This window comes from Ursus maritimus, unplaced genomic scaffold, assembly GCF_017311325.1.
Source record: "Ursus maritimus isolate PB19 unplaced genomic scaffold, ASM1731132v1 scaffold_31, whole genome shotgun sequence".
Taxonomy (NCBI): Eukaryota; Metazoa; Chordata; class Mammalia; order Carnivora; family Ursidae; genus Ursus; species Ursus maritimus.
In genome coordinates, this window is record NW_024425675.1 from 22,897,337 (window position 1) to 22,922,605 (window position 25,269).

Consider the following 25,269-nt stretch of genomic DNA (forward strand, 5'->3'; position numbering starts at 1 on the left):
GCCCTGCAGCCGCCGGGGCAAGTCCTCTCGGGAGGCCGGCAGGGTACCTGACAGCTCTGGGAGAAGGGCTATCTGGGAAACTTCCTCAAAGCAACACAGAACGAAGCAAGCTGAATCTTACCTAATTTACAAAAAAAGGTCTCATTTGGTTTCTTTTCATGTTTATTTGTTCTGGAGATAAATGCTAATTCTTATTTTTCCGAGTTTTCTAGAGAGAAAAGACCTTTTGTGTCTCTTCCCAGGAAGAAATCCCCCTCTCTCTGCTGTACTGATAAACCAGACTCCCACCCTTCCTGCCCCCACCAGACTTCATCTCCCCAATGGGAGGCAGGATGCCTAATGCAGCTGGAGAGACTGGAAAGGACCTGACATCCACGGGGCCCCTGAATTAAAACACCAGACCCCAGCAGGTGTTTGATGAAGGCCTTCCTGTTCTCTCTTCTCTTTCTCTTCTAATCTCTACATTACTGGGAGGCCAATTAAGTTTTATTTGGGTCCCAGGGCTACGTCTGGAGAGAGAGATGAGAATTACTACTCTGTGCTCTATGGTTCCCCCCAAAGACGTCTGTGTCCTCGTTCCTGGCACCTGTGACTATGTTAGGTGACATGACCAAGAGGGATGACACGCTGCTGTTCAGAGCTTGAGATGGGGATGCTGTCCCAGATTACCTGCCTGGGTTCCTGTGGGTGGAAGAGGGATTGGAAAGTGCCAGAGAGATGGCAGCGCCAGAAGGACTTGCTCTGGGGATGGAAGGAGGGGCTGTTGGTCCAGGAAAAATCTGTAGAAACTGGAAAAGCAGGGAAACGGATTCTCCCCTAGAGCTTCCAGAAAGGACAGTACCCCCGATCCCCTGGTCTCAGCCCGGTGAGCCCGCTGAACTTCTGACCTACAGAGTCATAAGATGAGGCATTTGCGCTGTTTCAAGCCACTAAGTTTGTGGAAGTTTGCCACCACGGCAACAGAAAACGAGTACATTCTCCAGTTTCGCAGGAATGAGGCGAATCACGGCGACAGCTCGCACTGATGGAGGGCTTAGCGTGTGCAGCCTTTGTTCTAAGCACTTGCGTGCAGCAGCTCCTTGAACCGTTCGCAGTTCTCCTGCGAGGCAAGGTCACTGGCGGAAGGTCACACACAGCCGGAGGCTGGAGAGGCAGGATTTCACCCAGCTCTCTGGCTCCAGAAAGTTAACCTTACGCGGATATAAACTTAAATTCTGTTTTGCATCTTGTATCTCTCTGCGGCTGCTGTTGAGACTGACCGACAGGAGCAATGAGCTCGCAGGCATTCAGACTCCCCCCTAATTTTGGGGCTCCGGCCCTTCCACCATCTCTAAGACCTTGGGCGAGCCCTCAATTCAGCTGCGGTTCAGGATGACCCCCAACACAGGATAACGCGACCCAGCCTGAGAAGTGACACATGACACTCAGAAGGTCAAATGAGGTGGCGCTGAAGTCTGACACGCAGTACGCGACCGACAGACGCCGCGGACGGCCTCTCTCCGAAGGGTGAGACTCTGGTCGTCCTGTCCTGGATTCGTGCAGAGCCACCCTTTCCCCGTCGAGAGGCAAGTAAGCGCGGGTGACCGCCGAGCCCGCGGCCTGGGTCGTTGGCCTCGTCGCCCGGAGTCTCGGGCTGTGTGCACCGTCCTGCGAGCGAGGAAGCCGGTGAGCGGGCCGCCGGTCAAGCTGCTGGGAGACACAGCCGACGCGCAGGTAAAACTGAGCCCGGAGAGAAGACGACGGGGAGAGCTGGGTGTGGGTGCTGACGTCGGAAAGGTGTTCTCTGTAGCTCAGGAGACCAGAACGAGGCTCACGGGGGGGAGTCTCACCGAGGCGGAAAGGAGGACAGTCTGTGGATGGCAGGCGGCTGCAGACGCATGTCCCCGCGCTTGTGGAACTAGGAAAGCAGAGGCTGCCAGGTGGTCCCGCTTCCGGGCGTCTGTGCAGACCCTGGGCCTGCGCGTGATGGCTCTGGAGCTCCACTAACCCTATCTGGAAAAGTTCTTACTGTTTCTGCGAGCACCAAGCACACGCCGGCTGCATCTCCTGGCAGGGAACAAACCCGGACTCGAAGCAGCCAGAACGCCATGGTGAAGGCAGCACCTGGGGAAGGTTCCCGTCTTCACCGCCCAGAGCGTAACAGAAGGACGTGAAAACCCACGGCATATTTAGCGCCCGCAGACTGACGGGGTCTACACCGACACAAGCGCGCTCAAGCCCCAGACGCCACGTAGCTTCTGCCTTCTCCCCTCCGAGAAGCAGCTGCCCCAAGCTGCTCCGCGCCTTTTCCTGTCTGTGGGAGGCAGGGACCACCTGCCCTTAGAGGGCGGGATGACCACGCACACATTTTAACGGAGAAAAGTCACTTTCTAAAAGTTACAGTCTAGGACCTCCTGCAGCACAGTCACCCGGAGGTTACCCCAGACGCCCTGAACCAACATCCCTGGGTGCAGGGCGCAGGACCTGATTTGACAGGCCCCCTGGGGTGGCTCCTGTTCAGCGAAGCATGACAGCCACCGGCCTCCGCAGCGTCAAGTGCGGTGGCATCTGCTTCCATCAGGCTGGGTGGGAAAAGTCTGGGGCCCGAGAAAGCGAAAGCTTACAGGGGAGGCACGGTTTGGCTTGTGATAAGAAGGGAACACATGCTGGGAGGCCGGAAATCAGGAGTAAAAAGATTCCCTAAGACTGCTGAGCTATGGTTCTATCTTCCATAAGCAAAAAAATCCCCCCAGCAGATAAGCTTCGTGATGAGAAGTCGTGCCTGTCTTATTTCCCAGAGCCCGCAAGAGTAACGGACACATAACAGGCGCCAGGGATCTGCTGAGTGAGTATGTGGAAATAACCCTGAATGCTGGGGCAGGAACGCTGAAGGCCGTGTCTAGTCTCTCTTAGGACGAGGCCAGTCTCAGACCTGGATGAGCGGGGCCGAGGGGATCCCCTTCCGCCTTACACTTTGACCCCAAGGGCCCCCAAGACCACAGCTGAGCCGTTGGCTGCGGGAAAGCCTCTCCTCTAACAGTTCCCTGTTGCTCACAGGCCACGAAGAGTGCGGCTACCTTGAAAAACAGAATGGACAAAGCCAGTTGCTGGAGACAGCCTTCCGTCCTCTGACATAACTCTTACGTAGAAGGAACCAGACGCCCGCTCGCATTTTCCAGCACTCCCGTGGGCCTCCTCGGGGGGGGGGGTGCACACAGGGTCCAGTGGCAAGACCAGCCTGGAGAACCTGCCCCTGCCCTTGAGCCGGATCAGAGACACGCAGGTGAACACTGGCTCCTTCTGCGAAGAAGGGGGGCTGGAGATCGAGAGTCCCAGTCTGGGGTGAGGTGGCAGTTGCGCGCTGGGAACGGGGTCATTCCTCGGTCCTTTTACGGATTCCAGGCCCAGAGAGACAAGTAGAAAGAGGGCCACGAGGGGCTCAGGAGTCTTTCCCACTTACCACCTCCCCATTTACCACGTACCTCCTCCCCGAACGTGGCCCCTTCCTCCTTGTCCGGTATCCGTGTCTAGCTCCCACTGCCCCTGGAAATGAGCGTGCTTCCTAGGAACCCAATGCATCAGTTTCCCACGTTAACCAGCCCCCCCTTCCCCCCCGGACAGCAAGACATTTTGCTTTGAGCTACAACAGAACAACCCTGACGGCGGACGGCGAGAACGCCTTCAGCGCGTTCATTAAACATTCCCGCCAACAAGGATGGCGAAAGTGCGGCGGCTTTGTGGTTTCAAAAATAACTGCGAACAGCAAACTGTCTACCCCGACCAAACATACTGAGGACGCCGGAGCCCGCGCTCGCCCTGATGCCCCAAACGAGCTCGGACGCTGTCTGTCGCCAGTGCAGGGGAGACCGTGAGGGGGCCGGATAATTAGGCAATGACACGAGCGCTATCATCATTAGCTAATCACAACCCTGGGGCATTAACAGAACGCCGAGCAGCGTCTCTTCTCCCAGGGGGCCAATGACACCCCAGGAACCATGCCTCTTATTTTAATTTATTCCCTACAAGGTTTCCTGGGGGTGGGGAGACAGGGAGGAGAGGGAACGAGGAGGCTCTTCGTGTCAGAAGGTGGGGTGCAAAGGTGTTCTGATGTCACTACTCAATGGTCTGAAACAGGCATGTCCTTTGTCCCATGAACATCTGTCCCCCATCGCATCACCTCCCCAGGACAGTGGACGATGTGGCTTCGGGCGACACAGGGCCTGACCGGTTCCCCCGGTTCTCTGGAAGATGCGCGAGAGACGCTCTCAGCGTCTAGAGGACTGGCCGAAGCAAGCCCCTTGTCTGGACCCTGACGGACCTCCGAGGCCTTATTCGGGGGCAGGAGACACAGCAGAAGGTGACAAAGTGGTGCAGAAACGGAAGGAGCCCACGGTCGTCTTCACTTTAATTTCTATCTCCAGAAGCTTGTTGGAGCTCTCAGCGGTCGGTGCTCCGAAGAGAGAAATCGGCTTGGTCAGCTGTCGGCAAACCTCGGCACCTCCCCACCTCGCCTCCGTTTCAGCGTCCTCCCCAGTCCCACGGAGACAGACACTTAGGAAGGAAGGTGCCACCTGGGGCCACAAGTGTGAAAAAGTCCATTCCTGTAAACTCAGTAGACACGGGTCTAACAAGAATGGAGCAAAGAGAAACTGGACCTGTTTTCCCTTCCAGCGATACCCTGCTTAACGATTTACCAAAATACAAGCACACACATCCCCTCAGATGGCCCCAGGTGTCTGTTTTTACAGATGGTCGTGAACACGAATTGAAAAAAATGCTGATTTCCTCACAAGGGTGAGAACATGTGAGTGGAAAAATCCAGAACTACAATTCCAGGTCCCCTGGAGTTCGTGCTTTTGCATGTTTTGCGGCGTGGCAGGACGGACTGTCATCACATCTGCCGCTCATGGCCCATGTTCCTTTGGCAAATCATTTAACCCTGTGGCCTCCCGTGGGCTTCTCTGGATCACGAACGAGGCACCTCGACAGACGATCCTCAAGACTCCTTGTAGCCGCAGAACGTGATAATCCGACCAGCTCTGTGCTCTGGAGAGAAGGCGAGGGAAACGAGCCTCTAGGGGGGAAGCAGGTGCGTGTCGGCAGGTCGCTGGAAACCTGTCTGAATCTGGTCTCGGGATGCCCTGGAACGGGGGGCAGTTGGCCCAGGGGGACAAAACACTCATTTCTAGGAGGCAGACCTTCCTTTGGGTAAGAGGCCAAGGTTGGCAAGGGCCACGCGCTCAGCCAGCAGAGTCCTCGAGTGGGAAGCCGTGGGCCTGCGGGGTAAGCGTGTGCATGAGCGGGGCGGCCGCCCTGGTGAACAGCCGACCGCAGAGCACAACTGGGTAAACTGCCTGAAAGAGTGGCCACCAGCTGGCCAAGGGCGTCGGTGCTTGACTACGTGGTGGCCGCTCCTGCCCCGTCATGGGTCTCTCCCGCTCTCAAATCCAGTAGCGCCGTTTTACGTTCCGTAAGGACGCCGTGCTGGTTCTCTAACCGCAAGTCCAATCTGGGGTACTGTGGGAAGCTCACTGCCAACTTGCTCAGCTGAGCCCCAGAGCAGAAAGAAGGGAGGAATGGGTCTACTCCCTGCATTTACGTCCTAATGTCTTCAGAAGGGTGGGAAGACACTCATTTTTCGAAGGCAAAAGGTTCGGAGAAAAATACCCCTGGTCTTATTCTAGTTTTAACCTAGTTTCCCGCTGTCAACGGGGGAATTGTATATCACCCCCAAAAATGAAATAATCTTTTCCGTAAGATACTTTAATGTTGTCTTTTTAAAAAGTGACAGTGTGCATTCTATGTACGTATCAACCTCAATATTTCAGTAAAAGTGAACAATTCCATTTCACAACTGAGAGAACTAAATAAAGATGACACAACTTGCTCCAAGTCAGTCTTTCAACTCCTGGTGAAAACGTCCACATACTCTAGAAAGAAAATGAAACTGTAACTCTTCTAGTACCTTCTCCAGATGACCTGTTTTTTAAACCTGTGTCCTGGGTATGAACGTCTTCGTCTCCTGCACGACAAGTTTAAATTCCTAACCTCCATGTGCTGTCAATACGTCTCCATCCCAAGTTCCTGGCGCCTCCCCAGCCCGGGCCTCCGTGTGCTCACGTCTGGGTGGGGAAGGAGGTGTTCCTGGTGCACAGCGCTGACTCGACTCGGCAGGGTCCTCCTGCCCGCTCGTGACAGACCCCACGCACTGCTCCAGCGCCAGGGGACAGCCATCGAGGAGGGTGTGACTCCATCCCTCCGACCACCTTCCGCCTCAGCCCATCGTGTCCCCTCTTGTTGGCTTCTTCCTGTTACAGCGCTTACGTTCTGGCTCCTCGTTAGCCTAGAAATAGGTTTCAGTTTCCTTCAGTGTCCTCTCTGTCCTGACCGTGATGCGTTTATAGACTTTTTTTTAATCACTACCTTTCATGAAGATATCACAGATAAATACGTCATTCTTGCCTCCCGTCCCACATTCCTCCTCTCTCACCGCCTCCAGACCTGTGGCATCTACTCCACAGCAGTGACTGGGCCCCGCAAGGGGTGACCGACGGCCTAACCGCGACATTCAAATACCCCTTCTGTGCGCTCACTTCCGTGACCTTCTTGCTTGAAAGTTTGCGCAGTCCCCTGATACTGCGCTGCCAGCACGGGGTTCCTCCCGTCCGCCCCCCAGATCCAGTCATCAGCCAGCGCGGCGTCCCCAGTCTCCTCCTCAGCTGCGTGGGACTCTCCCTGAGTGGTATCACCCACCCCACGCTTAGCTCAGTCCACCTCACCCCCATGGCTGATCTTCAACCCACTTTTCTAGCTCTGAGCTCCACGACAAACTCAGTGGCCAGGTATCCAAGCACTTGGTGGGTGTATTTGCACGAAAGGCCTGTTCGCAACGTGTGCAAAATTGAATCATCATCTGCTACGAATTTTCTCTTCTCCTGCCTCCCCTCTCTCTACTCCTGAGAACACCGTGCCACTGGTCCCCCACACTCAAGGCGCTCCTGTCCCCTTCCGCCCCTCCTCTCTGTCCCCACTCACATCCAGTCAGTGCTCAAGTCCCACGGCAGACTTCCATGTGCTCAAAGTCCTTAGACGCTCTTCACGGCCCACCAGAGAAAGTTCTGGCTACTTAGCCACAGTGTTTGGGGCCTCTCTGGTCATTACTTCCCATACCTCTCACGCTTGGGAACAAGGAGATAAATTTCCATTTGCTAGCTAAGTCCTTTTTCTGTATTTTCTCACGTTTGACACATTTCCTAGATCTTCTATTCCTTTTTGACATCTCAAGGTCTGACCTAGACTTAAGATTTGGGCTCAGATGTCAGCTTTCCTATTAAAAATTTCCCCACCTCAAGACAGAACCTCTCCTATCACTGATACTTGTACCTTATCTGACTTCCTGCTTTTCAACTAGATCGATCCGGGTGGTGCATTTTGCTTATTTTTTTGCATGTGGCCACTGCATCTGGTTTATAGCGGTTCATGGGATTAAACCATCTGTGAACTAAACGTTCCAGCTTTCTTGCTTTCAAGTCTTGAAACATGGGCCATAGATCACAAACCTCTGGGAAGCTGTGACTGGCCACTTTTGTTGGCAAAAGTTGGTTGCTTTCCCACCTGATATAAAATACAATTAAGCGATTAATACGTGCTTTTTACCCGCACTAGCAGCAATAACCTGGCTCTGTAAGACAGCACCATGGGTAGTTTAGTGGGGAAGAACCTCGCTGCGTTGTACAGAAAATACACCTCTGAGCTTGTACCAAGCACATCACCAAGGGAGCCGATGTGGGTCTGCCGCACAACGCAGGAGACCGTGCAGAACGTTACTGGCAATGGATGCCCAATACCAGGGACAGCACAGGCGTCAGAGCCGCTCCAAGCAAACATACAAAGAACGAGAGCCAATGCCTGAAAATACAAACAAGTGTCCCCAAAACGAGGCAGGAGCAAAGCACTGAGAGGCACGCATGCAGGACCCGTCCGGCCCCGGGACGACGGGACAAGCAGGGCTCAGGTGGAATCGGCTTGAGGAAGTCCGAGCGCGGGCTCCGCAGAGAAGTGGTGATCCGTCAGCGTCTCTACCCCTCAGCCGGGCAGCTTTCGGAAGCCCTGGATCAGCTCAGGACTGTTGGAGACGGCAGTCTGCCCCAGGTCGGGGGCACGTCACCAGCGGCGCGGGCTGCCCGCTGACCGTGCACGGCTGCTCTGAGAGCAACAGCGGAGGGCCCTCCGGTCGCTCGCGGCGCCAGGATGACTTCGGGAATGAGCTGCCGACGTGGCCCCACAGACTTGTCATTTTCTTGGAGCTAAGTGAAACGTCGGGGGATTCCACATCCAAACCCCCAGCACTCGCTGAGGCCAGCGCCACTCCCCCAGCTGGGAGGCATTTACGTGTCTTTTGGTTTGTTTTTAAACCCTAGAACCAGGATGACCAACGCCAAATAAAGAACCACTTACTAGACAGACTGCTCCCAGTTACTTTTTCTTCCCCCAAATCGGTTTTGAGTGCCTAAGAACTTTGGAAATCATTCACTTTTCAAAAAATGCTTCTGTTGAGCAGCCAGAGAGCAGACGTGCGTACACTTCCTATCTGGACCCCCACCGCCGGCCGCATCTGCTCTAGGGGTGCGCACCTTGTCAGGGCTCCTTGCTGTGTTAAAGGTGCTGAACAACGGGCAACGCTTACGGAAGAGGGAGAAAGCCGAGGAAGAAGATTCCTCCCTTCCCCGCTTTGGTCTAATTCGCAAAATTTTAACAGAATGTAACCAAAGGCACCAGTTATGGTTTAGTAAAGGGCGTCAGTGTTACAGTTTATATTTCAAGGCTCACCAAACACCTGACCATAGCGGACATGTGGCTTTCTGAAGAACTAATGTTAGAATATAAAGCAGACGAGGGCGGGGATTTTTGTCTGCGTGGTCCACCGTGATGGGTTTCAAACGCCTAGAACAGTCCCAGGTGCACAGGAGACGTTCAGCAAATATGTGCGGAATGGATGAAAAAATATATCCGGAAATCATAGTTACTATGGCGACATTTTATTTATGGAGCTTTTACATCATGTTCAACTCCATTAACGTCAATGAAAATAAAGGGATCCCTGTAATGTCAGGAGCAAGTTAACACATGGAAACCTTCTAGAAAAAAAAAGTCTTGAGAGCTGCAGGAAGTGAGCAAAGGATGGGATTGTCAGTTCTCTTTCCAGAGCAATAGGGTGTAAGGCGGTTAGATTCAACCCCACAAATAAATAGCTAATTTTAACAACCTTTCTGACTAAAACACTTAAAAAGTGTGGCTAATGATGGGGAAAACTGACTGGTTTTTGAGGCTCTTCTTCGGTAACAAGCAATGAAGAAAGAGGAGCGTCTGGAGGAAAACGGGGGGGTCAGAGACGCAGGTCAAGGCAGGAGCACCCTGGACAGCCGACAGGGCTCCTGCCTTCGCTGACCAGCGCGCGTGCGCGGAGGGCGACGTGGCCTGAGCGAGGCGCACGTGCGTTAGGGCGCCGCCTGAGAAGGATCTCTCCGTGAACCTCAAACAGCCCCCACGGAGGGGCCGCCGTTTCCTCGGGACTGTGTCCGTCACGGCCTTCAAGGGGGCAGGCGACCTCTTGAAGACAGGGAGATCAAAATATCACCTCGACCTAAAGGGAGAACTATGTGAAAAGCCGACGGTGGGAACGGAAAAAATCCCAACACTTTAAAGTGCCTTAAATACTATCGAAAGAAATTATCTGTTATCTTGAAGTGTGCACTTGATTGAGTGCACTTACGGAAGCATTTGGAGAATTTTAAAACATCTTAAAAAAAAAAACGAAGGCGGTCAGAGGCATAACGGGCATGAACGCAATATTACGTTTGAGACAGAAAGTGCCAGACGTGTGCCTGTGTGGTAAGGATAATGCTCCCTCCCAAGCCCTCAAAATCAACAGGCAGAAACAACAAATCCACGAGCCGGGGAGAAGACCAATATTATCATCTTTCTTTAAGACCTCACCGCACACGTAGACAATTTCTCCTTTATACCAACACAGAGACACATTCCTCAAAAACAGGTTCAAAATTTGGAGAAGAAATGACCCAAGAATTAATTAAATAGGAGAATGAAGTAAACACAGGAAGAATTATCATATCAAAATAAAAGACAAGAAACACGATTAAATTAGGCTTCAAAAGACCCGTGAGAAACCCATAAAAGGCATAATATGCATTTACCTGGTTTTTATTCTTTCATGATTTAATTTCTAATTTTATTCACTACCATCTGATAATTGCATGAAACACTTATTCTAACCCTGGGCAATTTAAACTATTTTAATTTTTATTTCAAGGCCATGAGACAAAGGAACCTATTTATTGCCTAAGGGGATTTTTTTTTTTTTTAACAAAAATTAAAGCTTAATCTTTCATGTTTTAAAGCATGGACTGTTTAAAATCATTTATAATAATGCTGTAAGGAGACTATGCCTGGGTATGCAAAACTGAAATGATAAATTCACAATTATTAAAAAAATTAATAGTTTGGGGGATTGACTTGTCCCTTTCAAGATGGATTGGTCAGAAGTGTAGGGGACATCTTTAAAAACAGGGTAAAGCCAGGGCCTGTGTGGGAGCCATGTGAAGGGGCATCAGGGCATTTCACAGATGGACCGGATCCTTAGTGGTACAAAGATGGCAGGTCCTGTTTTCTATTATTTAAAAATAAATAATGGCATTGGCCTTGGGAACTACTTCATCCCCCTTCTATTTCACAGGAAATTGCTTTGATGAAGAGGAGGGTCATGAATCCTACCAACCACATTTTCTGTGACTTTGAAAAAGTCCCTGATGGAAATTAGACAAATAATTTACTTTCACTTAAATGCCAGATTTTTTTAGTTACGCTTAAGAAAAATAATTGAAATGTAGATTTAAAATCGTGCTGCTACACTTCAGGATTCTAATGAAATACTTTCAGCTATTATGCAAAGCATTGCTCAACAGAGAGGAGAAAAACCACTTTCTATGGTACCTCAGCAGAATTTATGGAAAGGCAGAACGCCTTACCTCAAAGGTAAGGACACTTTGCTATGGGGAGAAGAAGGAAAACAGATCTCAGGACGCAATTTCCCTTTCAGTAAGAGCTCAGGAAAAACTTGAAAATGGTCAAATGTGTTTAAAGTTCCTCAAACACATAGGCCATCTTCCTCAGCTGTCTGAGTAACCCCCACTGGAAGAAGGTTCCAGTGTATTTGAGCCACTGACCCCACTGGATGGAGTGTGCGTGGATCCAGGGACGTGGCGGCCCCCCTCCTCGCTGCCCCCCCCGCCATGGCTTCCTTGCTGGTGAGCCATGGCGCCACTTCCTTCCCACCTTCTCGCTTGCTCCGTCTTCACCTGAATGCCCCTCCCCCAGTTAACCATGTGGCCCCTCTCACCGCCTTCACTCTCCACCAGTCTGTCCGGTATGTCTTCCCAGCACCGTGGGGCACATACGAGGCGCGCTGACTGCTGACTGTCTGAGATCCCTAACCTAGTGCAAGACACTTGAGAGCAGGGAGCATGTCTGCTGTGCTTCCCCGGCCCCCCCGCAGGGCCAGTGCTGGACACCAGACAGCCCCTTGGAGCTGTTATCTGTCAACTCCGCTGTCTACACCAACTCATGTCCTGTTTGCACTTGACTTCTTAAACTGACACGTCTTCTTTTAAAGAATGAAATGTTCAAATATTAGTTCTGATTCCCCGGAGCCAGGCACATTTGAGCCCAAATATCACAATGAGAGAACATATTTTAATAAAGTCAAATGAACTCTCACAAGCAAACAGTAGGCCACATACCATTAGCCAAAATGTCCACTTATGATAATGGTCCGTCTCTGGGATGGCAGAACAATTTTTATGTCACTACAATACCAAATATATCAAAGTTACAGACTTTAAGGGCTGGTGGTCCAAACTGTGGGCTAAAAGTCTCCTTGCCATTTAAGGAAAAGTTTTCTTTTTTTCTCCACCTTACTGTCAATGACGTGGTCAGTTTCTGCTGGTTACTCTTGATAAAAGGAAGAGGAGATGAAGACCAAGGTTGGAAAAATTATAATAATTCACTTTTGCCAAATACAGCTAACATTGTTTTCTTTTTTTTTAAACAGCTAATCCTCTTTATTTTTATATAAGCAAATAAAAAGCAATCAGATTATAAATGACTTTTTTTCTCTCCAAGTAAAATAGAGTTAAAAATATCAGCTTTTGACTAAAGATACAATAAAATGTGTGTATGATACTTTGTGCTCTTTCAATGTAATCATTCCACAGTCCTCATAGGGAAGATAAACATCCTTATTTAAGGAAATGCTTTTCAATCTGATTTATAAAACAAGGAAATCAGTGAGGTCAAATGTTTAATTCGCTTTTAAGAAAAGTCACAACTATTTTTATAAAGGGGAGTTTACGTCAAAGATGGCTATTTTTTTTTTTAAAGATTTTATTTATTTGACAGAGAGAGAGAGCACAAGCAGGGGGAGCAGCAGAGGGAGAGAGAGAAGCAGGCTCCCCGCTGAACAGGGAGCCAGAGGACACGGGGCTCGACCCCAGGACCCTGGGATCATGACCTGAGCTGAAGGCAGACACTTAACCTACTGAGCCACCCAGGCGCCCTGAAAGATGTCTATTTCTCAAACAGGGTCACTGGAGGATTATTTAAGTAATAAATTTATCTACTGCATTAGAGTTGTGACTTAATTTGCTGGGGGGGATAAAAAACAGCTGAAAGTTGATTTTTTGGAAATACCATCTACTGCACCAAACGAGGCCTGCATATAGTAACGGTACATTTTGGAAGACGTTTTAGAGAACGAAGTCAACACAGTTCTGCGCTACAGCTGGGAGAGGACAGGGCGTGGAAGACGAGTTCCCTGGCCTCTCGTAAATGTCCCTGAGACGTGTCTCTGCAGACCGGACTCGGGGAAATGTGTGTGACACCCAGTGTTTCATCACCAAGCCAGAGGCTGTGGCTTTCGAGGGGTGCACAGGCTCCCCCGCTTCCCATGGTCAAAAGACTTAAGAAAGCCGGCCCGCCGTGGGCTGTGCATATTTTGGGGTCTCCTGAGAGCAAGCCCCGCGCTAGCCCACTGGAACTTCTTCCACATCCCTCCAGTGTTCTGGGCGGAGCTGGCAGAGGCCTGTGGGCTTTGCAGAGCTGGGAGGGAGCCCGGCCAGCGCCCAACCGTCCTCCCCCATGCACCCGGGGTGGGCGGGGAAGCTCATCTATCAAGGCCTAGAACATTCAGAGAGGAAGAAAAGCCAGCAAAACAGTTTTTAAGACACAAATCATGGTATCTAAGCAACCACATTATGTCTGGCTCGGATGAAAAGAAAAATGGCATCTGCTTTTGAATAAGGCGACAACATTTCCAAGGAGAGAGACTTTAAATTGCATCGCCCAGAAGGCGACCGGGAGCCAACAACAAGGATGGTCCTCTGTAGACCGCGGGTTTTGAAAGCAAACGGGCAGGGGCAGGACGGAGCGGCTGTGAAACAGAACGCTGGAATAATTAGGGATTTTGAGATGCAACAGAGAGTTCTTGAACTGCTAAGGACCACAACAAAGACGGCTGAACAAACAGGAGGCAGAGAGGGAGGCCCTTCCTGCGGGCGCCCGCTGGAAGCTGACCGGACCGCCCGGCCGCTACGCGGGGTGAGCGGGAGCACGGTGGAGACGGCCCCCCCAGAGCACTCTCTTCTTTGTCTGCCTCAGACAATCAAACCCACAGGCAACCGCGCTCCGCGTCTTTAGGAAACTTCACACGGATCCAGCCCCACCCCCCACGCCCAGGGCGCGCCCCCCTGGCCCTGACACCTGCAGCCCACCCTGGGCGCGATCCTCCCCGCGGTCCCAGAGGGGGGGCACCCCCTTACCGGGACTGGTGAGGGCTCCGAGGGCGCTGCTCGTGGTGGACAGAGGGTTTGCATTGGTGGTGGTGGCTGAGGTCTGGGCCGCGGCTGCGGCCGCTGCCAGCGTTGCCAGGTTCTGTAACTGCAGAGCATTCATGCCTGCGGAGGGAAGAGAAACGTGCGTCAGCAAGAGGCCTGCTGGGCCGGGCTCCAAACACGAGGGCCGACGACGAGAGCCGGGGCCCCGGGCAGCAGGCCCTGCGACGGCATGCTCTGCCCAGCTGCCTCGGGGACTCGGGCGCCACCACGCTTCCCAGCGGAGCCGCCTACTGTGTGCCCGGCTGCCTGTCCTCACCCAGGGCGCATCCCGACTGCCCGCGCCCGGGGCTGCAGCGATCAGCGGGAAAGACGAGAAGAGTCCGCGTGTGCACCGGCCATGCAGCTGTCAGGAAACCGTGAGCCGGGGCTGGGCGGCGGCAGGACGGGCCACCGGGGGAGCCCCTCGGTAGCCCCGGGGAGGTTAAGAGCCCTGCTCTGAACTCGAGCTGCCGTGGCTTCCTGGCTCTGCCACTTTCCCAGCTGTGGGACTCCGGGCAAATTGCTTCCCCTCTTCGTTTCCTGCTTAGCGGGTGGCACTGCTCACTGCTTCTCACCTCCACGGGCCGTGTGCAGATTAAATGAGATGAAGAACGCCACTCGCTCGGCACCGGGACGGGCACAGGTCAACACCGGTGTTAGCGACCCTCACTGTCATTACTGCTACCGATGTCCTCTCCACACTTACTGTAAACGTGAACTCTAAAATGTGACCACGGTAGGAACTCACAAAACATCCGATGAATAAAAAAATGAATGAATAAAAACGGCAGCACTGTCCTATTTTTATTCATCAAGCGCTTGTATTTGCATTTTTGTGTTTTAAAGCAGGACCGTGTTTAACTAGAACGGACCTCTGGCTAGTGAAAATGAAGAAAAGAAGAGCAGGGAGAAGTGAAACTTCGCAAGAACACGAGGGTGGGATCAGCTGGGATCTAGGGGTGTCACCGGTCACGGGGAGGCTGCCTGGCCTGGGCAGGGTAGCTCAGGGGTGGTGCCCGCATCGCCTCCCACCTCTGTTTCTCAGCCCAAGGGTCTCTGAACATTCAGTCTTTGTCCATGATTCACTTCACACTAAAGTCCATTCAAGAAGCAGGCTGGGGGTGATGGTGAATGGAATGGTGAGAGAATATTCTAGCAACATACCTGGGAAAGCCCCCAGCCACGGGCATGGAGCCCTCCACCTAAGCATGGCTCAGAGCACGGCTGCTAGGCTCACTTATCCTGCTCCTCCAGCCCAGCTGCCTCAGTCACAACCCACTTCTACTCAGAAAAGAGTTCCTGATGTCTTTGCTGCGAAATCGTTCCTCATTTTGCTCAAAACGACACTGTCTTCTTCCAGGAGACATCCAGCCTTCTTGACTTAGGCTGAAAGCCAAACACCTGTTTTTCAAAATCCACTTAGGGCCTGGGGCTGCTTAGAAGCAGCACGCAGGTATTTGTGGGTTCCTGTTAACTTCTGCGAGGAAAGTGCACACCTCACCAACCCTGTATTGTCCAGTCAGTGCAACTGGGAACAAAGCTCTCTCCCCCTCCCCCTGCTCAAGGGGCAGACAGGGTCATGTCTATGAGGACGTGGAACTTGAGGAAGCTTGGTCTTATTTTTCTGAGGTACTTGAGGCAAATGGGGGAGGCACGGGAGCTGCCTGGCCTCAGGGCAGGCCCACCTGGACCAGCAAGGGGCTCAGCTCCTACAGGAGCCCGAACGCACTTCACACCTGCGTGTGCGGACAGGGCCAGGCTTCGAGTGATGTTGGGGGTGAGGTATGTTCACTTGGACCCATCTGTCCCTTCTTGGCCCTCTTGTGACTAACAGTCACTCTACTGCTTTAATGGCATAAACCGCATAACCAGACTACGTCACCAACACTCAGCTGTGCTGACAGGGGGACGGTTCAGCCCCGAAACGAGTTAACGGTAAGCAGAGCCCTTCTCCTGGTTCGGGTCAGAGGGCCTCCAAGACAGCTCCTCTGACCTGGCCTGTGCGGGCCACGGTGCGTGGCGGGAACGTATCCCGTCATTCGGGTCAGAGACTCAGGTCCTGGGCCGAGGCTGACGGTCGTGGACCCGAGTCTGGGGAGGCGCTCCTGCCGCCCCGCACGGCCTCCCTCTGAAGAAGACCGAGAGTCTACATTCAAGCCCTTCTGTGTGCTAGCGGCAAAGTCACTAATGTGACTTGTGGCATTCACCACATCTTACCGTGACCTTACGTGTAGAGATCTCTTACCCTCAACCAGATACGAACTCTCTGAGGACTAAGATTCTGTCTGTCCACCTATGCAGACAGACAGACACACAGCTGGACACATAGCAGGCGATGGGTGAATCTATGCAGGAAGAAGGGATGGGGTATCAAGCGGTATGAAATTTTCATGAACCGCAATAAAGAGGGCCATCCACAGACCCAGCTGAGTTGCAGTTTTCTCCACCGTTCGTCCTTCAGTATTTATAACAGCTTTCTCTATTGACTGTTTCCCTCAATTGTCATTAATCCATTCTCCAAATATTTATTAGAACTATGCGTCTTCCTTATCTCACCACTGGCGTTGCTGGAGCCCAGCTGACAACACCCTGGTTTTCTATTCCACTGTCCTCTCTGCTGGCACATCCAGGGCCGAGGCCTGGTGTGTCACCCTCTGGCTCCCCTCTGCCCTTCCTCCCACGTGTCGCCATCCAAGGGAGCCTGCTGTCCTATTCCACCTTTCCCTGCCTCCACCCAGAAAGGCCAGGCAGAGGGACCTCAGCTCTGGGGTACCACCGTGGGGCGGGGGGCAACTGTGTTCAATGATCACACTGCAAGGAAAGGAAAAACATGGGCCCAAGGAAGCAGAGAGGGAGAGTGGGGAGAGGTCACTGTGAGGGCCAGCATCTGGGGGGCTTGGGGGAAAAGGAAGAGGGGAAGGATTAGATGCAGAGATGCAGCGGGCAGGAGGACCCACGCGTGTCCATCTGCTCATCCGTCTGTCTTTCCGCCTACCTGTACATCCATCCATCCATTCATTCCTTCATCCACCTATCTACCCACCTGTCTATCCACCCATCCATCCATCCGTCTGTCTATCCATTCAGCAGATACTGAAGGCCGTGCCAGGCCAGCCTCTCGGCACTGTATGGAGGACGAGGTGGAAGACAAGACCGTGTCTACCCCGAAGAAAGTTGCTGTATATCGGAGCAAGGAGAAGCCAGGGACCGGAGGGTAATCCTCCTTTGTGTGTTTCTGGAAATAGGCCCACACTCGGAAACTCATTGTCAGTAGTCGGCTGGGATGAGAGGAGCAGAGGAAAGCACTGGGCAGCTGAAGGAGACAGGGGCTCCCCCGTGGAGGACCGTGCCATTCCTTCCATTCTAGTCTTTTCCTGGTCCTGGGTGCTGACCCTGGGAGGTTCACACCCCCCGCCCCACCGAGAAGCGCATGCTCAACAGGTCCAGGTGGTAGGTGGACAGGGCGGCTTCCTTGCCCACTTTCTGGAGTGAGGACCAGTTCCCAGCCTTCTGGGAGGACCCCCCCACCTTCTGCTTTCCGGCCTGTCCTGTGTGGCCTGGGCTGCACAGCCTTACCTGCTGGAGACAAGAGCCACTATTTCCCAGAGGCGGTGTGGGCTGGTCAAGAGGCGTGCATGCCCCGCTCTCAGACACATGGGTTTAATTCCTGACCACCTGTTGCCCTGAGCAGACTGGCCCCACTGTGTGCACCTCAGATCCCCCACATGTGCAGTGGGACCAAAACACAACGCCCCTCTGGAGGGTTGAGAGGTTCAATGCTTTGGCAACACGCCAAGCTCGAAGCACAGCGCCTAGCGCGGAGGAAGCCAACGGAGGAAGCCCTTCCAGCTGAACATCGCCGCGACACGGCCTCGACCGCGGTAATGGTGCTGAGAAGCACGCACGTGCCGGGCACGCTCCTCACGCTTACGCGCTCCCTTAGTGTTCGTGACAAACCTGTGTGACCCTCCACACGCTACAGGCAGAGAAAACAGAGGCCCGGAGAGGCGCAGCCCTGGGGAAGCGGAGGAACCTTTCGCTGTCGCTCACCACGAGCCCGGCCTCTCCCTGCCACCGCCGCCTCCCCACGCGGGCTCCTTCTGTCCTTGTGGTTCCATCCGCAGCTCCTCTCCCCGCCCCCTCCTCAGGGTGTTTGTATCCACTTACTTCACTCAACTCTGCACCTTGGAGTTGAGGGGGGATGGGGCGGAGGAGGGAAGGGGTGGTGGGACACAGGGCTTCCAAAGGAAGCGTGCCTGGGGCACTCCAAGTCCACGTTGACCACTGGCCTGCAGTGGCCCCGTGCGCGTCCAACGGCACGCACACACGGAGGGAAGCTGCAGGGAGGTGGCTGAGCCTGAGTCCCGCTTGCTGGACCCCCAGGATATGACGGGCAGCCTCCTCAGCCTCCCTGCTCGGTTCAGGGCTCAGGTCCCAGGGAGCAGGGCCCGGGGTGTATGGTCTCCAGTGGGAGCTGAGAACGGAGTTAACCAGAAACCGTGTCACACCTGTGTCCTGCATCTTTCTCTCTACATCGCAGAATCGATCCTTTAATTTCTTAATGTGATTTCCTTTTCCATCCATTACCAGAATCCCTAACATAACAGACCACTGGTTCTGGATTCCTCGGGGAACAAATGGGCCGTGACCTCTTTCTCATGAGTCCCGAGCAGTCGCAGGGCTGTGTCCCTCCCGTCCATGCACTCACTGCTCAGCTTTGCTCCGGGTCCCTAACCTTCGTCCACCAAGGGGGCAGGGGGCTGGGAACTCCCTGAAAGCGTATGAAAAAGCATGTGTGGCATGGGCACCACGTTCCTGGTGACAGATCTTTGAGGTGAAGAAGCTCCCTCCTACCAAGAGGCATGGGTTCTGGTAGAAAATCAACGAGCGGAGGGCCTGGCTCGGGCAGCGGCCGTGACGCGGGGTGGAGTGGGAGATCCGAGGAGCTCAGGGCTCGGAATTGACTGTGCGGAGGAGGGAAACCGGGACAGAAACAGCTCTAGCTTCCGTTTAGAACAAAGACGAACGCACAAACAAGACTGCGCAAAGAAGCCAAATAAGCCAGAGACTCTCCTAGAACTTTCCGGCTGAGGCTGATCCCAAGGGGCACTCACACTGAGGCGGGCCAGGAGCCTAAGGCAGCGGGTCACCCCCCTCTGCAGGGCTCACTGTGGGCTGGCCACGGGGCAACGAGGCTCCTGTTCCCCGCGGCGTGGACTTCTGTCCAGCCCGACGGAGAGCCGAGGCTCGTCCTCTAGTGTGTCGCTCCAGGAAGACAGCCTCCCATGAGTGGCAAGGGCCTTCTCAATGCTGCTGGCACACCACTCATGTCACAGGGCCAGTCCTGGGGTACACTGAGCGCCCGACAAGTTCCCCCAGGGCACAGGGATCTGGACCCTTCCTTGCCAACAGCGCACAAGCCAGGTGGTGGATGTTTGGCTCTTCCTGCCCCCTCCTGTGCTCCCATAGCCAGTGTGGACATCACACATACTATCAGTCCTACTGAGGGAAGGTCCTCGGGGGCCCCTGCTGCTTCCAGAAAAGGCACCTGCCCGGAGTAGGGAAAGCAGCCCCATAGCTACATGCCCTCAACCCTCTCCCTCTTCAACCACACCAGACCATCTGCGGCACCTCTGGCTTTCTGACGTCAAGTATTTGACACTCAGGCACACTGGCCTGCTCCGGAGGCTTGAATCCTCTCCCCCCTGGATTCTTGCCTCCTCTGGGCCCAGCCAACACAGGTGGCCCTGGCTGCAGGCCATCTCACGGGGCTCTCTGCAGCCCCACTTCTATTGTTTCCTGTCGTTTTCTTGTGTCTTTGGGGTGTGTGAGCCACCTTGTTCCTCCCTCTCCCAGCTCCCTTCATGGACTCTCCAGGTCGTCTGCCCACCGGTCGTCCTCTCTGTCATGCCTACACAGCGACCTGGAGGGGGCGCCCTTCGGAGCGGCCTCACCAGGGAGCCAGCTTAAGCCTGGGGAACGGCTGTCTCCCAAGAAAAGCAACCACTTTTAACCTCACCAAGCACTCTGCTCTTAGGGGTGCCACGCAAACCAGGGGCAACAATCTGGGTGACTAGAAATACAAAACATTTAAATACATTTTATGAACTCCCACAGCATGCCAAGACCAAGATGGTAAAAAAAAAAAAAGGGGGGGGGCGGAATATAGGCATTCAACTTTTCATTCATTACTTGGGAAAAGAAAAATCTTTCTCCAGACGAAGAAATGATGTACAAAACAGATGTGCAATATGCCTACTTGAAATTTAAGATTTAAAAAAATTATTTATAAGGAGAAGGGCATGAAAATTTAATTTAATGTTCACCTTAGGTAATTTTGTGTCTTATTGTTCATAGCAATTACCATAAATCTGCATATCAATAAGCAAGAACAGATGTCAGTTGCTACAAGTGCTTGCCAATCAGGTCTGTTAAAAAGTGACAGATGGGTGGTTATGGAATGTTCTCATAAGGCCTATTAGCACATTCGCAGGAAGCCTCTGCGGTGAGAGGGTGGGAGGCTCCACTCCGGGGAAGGCCCAGTGATCTTCGCGAATGCAGAGCCCACACCTCACCAGGCAGGTGCCTCCGAGCACGAAGACCCTCAGCCCTCCCACCCTGCACTGGCGTCTACAGACGTCTCCCCCCCGCGCCACGTGTCGCAGCCGCTCCAGGATGGCCCTCTCTGGGGACAGGATCACACACGGATGAAGTTCTGCTGTTTTCGGGAAAGCACTATGCTGTACACTTTCACTGTTACTTTTCAAAACGTAGGCCAGACATTCTGGAAGGGAGTTCCTACCAGCTTTGCTGACTATGCGAAATGCGGCAGTGTTGTCTCGTCTGTCAACAGACAAACTCTTTTTGGTTGTACCTCTGTCAATCAACAGATAAACTCTCCTTCCTTGGAGCTCTGAACATCTTTAATTTCTTTAATAACACTTCCGCGTGCCAGAAAAAAACCCCCAAAACTGCCCTAACAAGAAACAGCCCACCCTGAACACATGTGAGATGCCTTCCAGAATGAAGGGACGTGTCTCCGTCTGCACCATGCTGGCGCGCTCTCTACGACTGACCTATGGCTTGGATTTGTTATTTGGCCCGTGAAACGGTTTGCAGGGGAAGGTCACTGCAGCCTGTGTTTGTGCGAACACATCTGCATTTGCTGAGCCATGGAGCGCCCCTGTGCAGGCTTCGGGGCCCTGCGGAGCTCGGGGTTCGGACCTGCCCCTTCTTGGCGCAGTGACTTGGGGCAAATTTGTTAGTGACCCTCGAACTCGTCGGCCGCCCCATTTGGGACGCGGGATGCCAGTGCTGGTAGCTTCCCTGGAGCTCTGCAGCTCGGTGCGTCCCGAGCCCTGTCTGCTGCTGCGGTCTCACAGCCTTATTATCGAACATTTTTCTACGTCAGTTTTTCAACTGCAATGTATAACGACGCGCAGGTTTTGTCCTTGGCTGCCGTGAGGGTCAACTGTGGCCGATTTCAAGGAGCGCTGTTAAAACCGGAATTGTGAATATGACCTCTGCTATCCAACGCGAGGCTCTTCCGAGAGGACGGCGGTTATAAAAGAAATTAATGACCGAAAAGTCACTTTTCCCTAATTTCTTCTTCTTCAGGAAAAAAAAAAAAATCCAGACTCTCAGCCCAAAGTTTCTGGGATTTCAGAAATTTGTGGGACAAATATCACAGTTGAGTGAGAGATGGACAAGTTTTTCTTAGAGGTTTTAAGGGGGGAAATAAAGTCCATCAACTTTAAGGATGTGCAGAAAGTATACGGGAAAGCATTCAGCTCCTAAAGATTTGAGCCTAATCTAGTTTCTGCCCTTAAATTCCATACTCAGTAAAGGTTCCTTTCTATAAAATCACGAAACACATGGGAAGTTATTTTTAGTTTGAAAGGGAAACGGTAAATTATTTTGGGGAAATAAATATAGTTGATGCCTCATTCCATTTTATTGAGACAAATACTTCATGACTTGTCATCGAAAATTTCTTTTTCTTTCTTTTTTTGCCTTTATTTTCTGCTCAACCAGAAAGCATTTTACTCATTCCAATGAGACGGTTTAGACTTTAGTGATAAACACCAAACTCCTGAAGGACAGACTGTTATATTTTGAGACTTGTTCATCAAAAATTATTGCTGGTTTCTGAAATGATGTTTCTCTCTCTTTGGTGAGAGTGTTCCAAGCCGGACTGCGTGAACTTTACAAGCTGAGTTTATTTTATGATCCCGTAAGACATAAAAACTGCATTTGAATCATGGAGGTGCCCATGTGAACTGTGCCCCAGCCTCAATCCCTCAGCAAGCATTTTAACCTCAGGTGGGACTGGGCATAAATGGCCTCTTGGATTTCTTCCTGTCGCTTCCACTGGAAGTCAGGGACCATGCGCTCGGTCACGTGTTTGATATTGTACCAACTACTGCCAAATCCTTGACAACTCAACCATGAAGATACTGTCATTAATTTATATAATGTTTTCTTGGCTTGGACGTAAGACTAAAGTCAAATTTCTCAATGGAAAAAACAGCACGTTTAACTTAAGCTCCCCTGGGAATGTATCCAAAACACCAATTTGCATTTGTCCATTTATAAATATATTCACCCATCCACTCAAAAATAGTCAGGTGCAGCTTTCAGCAGAGCCGGGCTGAGTTCCTCTTGGGGCCTGATGGCCTGGGAGTGTTTGGGGAGGTGGGGGAGGAAAGGAAGGAAGGAAGGGCTTTAGGGTACCCCTCCCATATTATGTGGGGTATCAGGGAAGCCTCCTTTTATTTAAAGATTTATTTAAGAGAGAAAGAGAGGGAGAGAGGATGAGAGCGAGCGGGGTGGGGGGCAGAGGGCAAGAGAGAATCTCAAGCAGATCCTGCACGGAGCACGGAGCCCAACTCGGGGCTTGATCTCACGACCCTGAGATCATGTCCTGAGAAGAAATCAAGAGTCAGATGCTCAACTGACTGAGCCACCAAGCACCCAAGGGAAGCCTCGTTCAGAGAGGTACTTCTAGTACCAGTTCACTTTATAACACTGGTCCGGATGACTGGCAAAGACAAACGTTAAGTCCAACCGTGGTGAGAAGACGAAAGAGCAGGCCATATAACTTGCGTTTATTGGCAAAAACAAAATATAGTCCAAACCACAGTGTTTCAAATAGGAAGATGAAACTTGATTTTTCCCTATGAATGAAGAAACCAACATTCTGGAAACCGCCAAGCAGACGGAGCCTTGACATCGACATTCTTGATACTCTAAACATTTAAGGTGATGGTAGGTAACGGACCTCCGCTCGGCATTTGATTTCACAGCTTGTGCAGACTCAGTGCGCTGAATTTTGTATGCTGAAGGTTCAAGAGAGGGGTATTTTGGAAGGCGCGGAGCATTTACAGAATGCCTTTGAATTAGCCATCTGCTCATGCCCCTTCTAAGGTGACTCCCGGATACCCTCAGTTTTTAAATGAACACACAGAGCACGTAAATGCTAACATCCTGACCTGTAGCTGGCAAGGCCGGGGGGCCCACGATCTAATGAAATATGACAGGGCGCTCGGTCCAGCTGGGAAGACGCGCTGGGCAGTCGCCTCTGGACCCAGTGACCTTCACCCAGTGACCTTCTCTGCGTAATTCAACTGTCCGAGTGGGAGAGCCGGAGGCTTTCTCTAAGGAAAGACCCTCATTTTGGATCTGGGCGGGTCCATACCATTCGAAGGAAAAATAAATCTTGCAATGGCTGAAAACGTGACAAATCTTCCCATTTATTGTACAGCTTGCATTCCGGAGTTTTTCTTTTTAAAACACAGAGAACTCCCTGGATATTTTACTTTTGTCTCTCCAATTCCCTTCACAGAACCAAAAATTAACCATTCGGTGTGATCCTTAGTGCCAAGGCCAGCTTCCCAAACTGTATGCGTAAAGATACTGCTGAAAGACCGAACTACTTACCATTTTAACATATATTTTTTTCCTAGTAAACCAAAAAGCAGTATTACAATAAAACAAGCTGGCAGTGTCAGGAGATTTAAAGCCCAATGAATAATTCTGCATTTTTTTTTTTTTTTTAACCGTGGGCCAGTACATCCTGTCTGACAACAGGTTCCATCAGTCTGTGGGGCCTCAGGGGAAGGCTGGGCTGACGATCACAGAACACACGTGAGGAAGAAGTCCTTCCAGATCCAAAGTGAAACAAGCAAACCAACAAAACCAAGGATAGTTATTTAGAAAAAAAAAAAAAAAGAGAGAGAGAGAAAAAAAAAAAGAGTTTTCATAGTGACAGGAAAAAAAAATCCTGGCTTTTATTCTGTACCTTCAAGTTCCATCTCATTGAGTCAGGGTGTTCTTCATTAAAAACAAATGGTGCTTGATTCTAATGTGCCAAAAATCTGTTCTTCTCCTTGCCTTCTCCCCCATCTTTCTGGAATCACACTTGGTAAGAGCGGGCTCACTGCTCCTCACAGCAGGCGAACGGCACCTGTGTTCTGCCCGATTGTGCGGGTCGACGTCCCTGGCCCCTGGAGGTCAGGGTCGGAGCCTGGAAGGTGCCAGTGACCTTTCACTAACCACGGCACCTCAATTACTACTGACGCAGCTCATTATACAAAGAAATCCTTTCTGAGCCAGCTTGCAAATCCAGCCCCACTTTGATTTTCTCGAGAACAAAGATTATACTTGCACATAAAAGCTTCTGATACAAGCTTCTGTCAACTGGGGTACCGCAGGAAAAAAAGGCACCCTGTTAATTGTCTATGGCTATCAGGGGACCGCAAACTGTATCAAAGATAGGCCTGCAATCTTGCCTTTCACGACGGAGGGCAGAATATTTATTGACTGCTTCTTATTAAAATTTTAGAAGGACGTCAATCATTTTGGCTGCCCTGGATAGAAGGAATCTTGTTGGAAATTCCCCAGCAATCAGTCCCATTAACAAACAAAACCAGCCAACACCCCAGGAGGATACCACGGAGGGCTGCGCGGCCCGTCTGGCTCCCACGGCTGGAGAAGCCCAAGGTGCAAGAGCAGCTCCCCAGCAGCGGGCACTAACCGTAACGCCCGAGTCCGGAGGCGAACAGGGTGCTAATCGCTCTCTGTTCTTGCTTGGCCCGGCTTGTTTTCTTGGCCCTCTGAAGCCACCCACACTCAGACAACAGCACAGTCCAAAGCAAAGGCATGTGTCGCGACTTACCAGCCATCTGCTGAATGCCACTGAACGCACCCAGGTTGCTGGAGGAGGTGGCCTGCTGCAGAAGCTGCAAAGGGAGAGAAAAGCGAGCCGTCAGACCCAAGTGGAGACAGGACGTGGCAGCTTCCGAACCCGAGGGGGGCCCCGTCCAGCTTCCTGTACATGTATACA

General features: G+C 52.0%; 1 protein-coding gene across 8 annotated transcripts in view; it reads right to left on the reverse strand.

Annotated features, from left to right (window-relative positions):
- CELF2 (CUGBP Elav-like family member 2) overlaps positions 1–25,269 on the reverse strand; it is a 298,803-nt gene that overhangs the window by 31,361 nt on the left and 242,173 nt on the right. For all 8 annotated transcript variants that reach the window (XM_040645428.1, XM_040645434.1, XM_040645431.1 and 5 more), the window contains exons 8-9: positions 25,102–25,165; positions 13,872–14,006 (exon numbers count right to left, since the gene is read on the reverse strand). In XM_040645428.1, the coding sequence (XP_040501362.1) occupies positions 13,872–14,006; positions 25,102–25,165 (199 nt within the window). The remainder of the gene's footprint in view (positions 1–13,871; positions 14,007–25,101; positions 25,166–25,269) is intronic.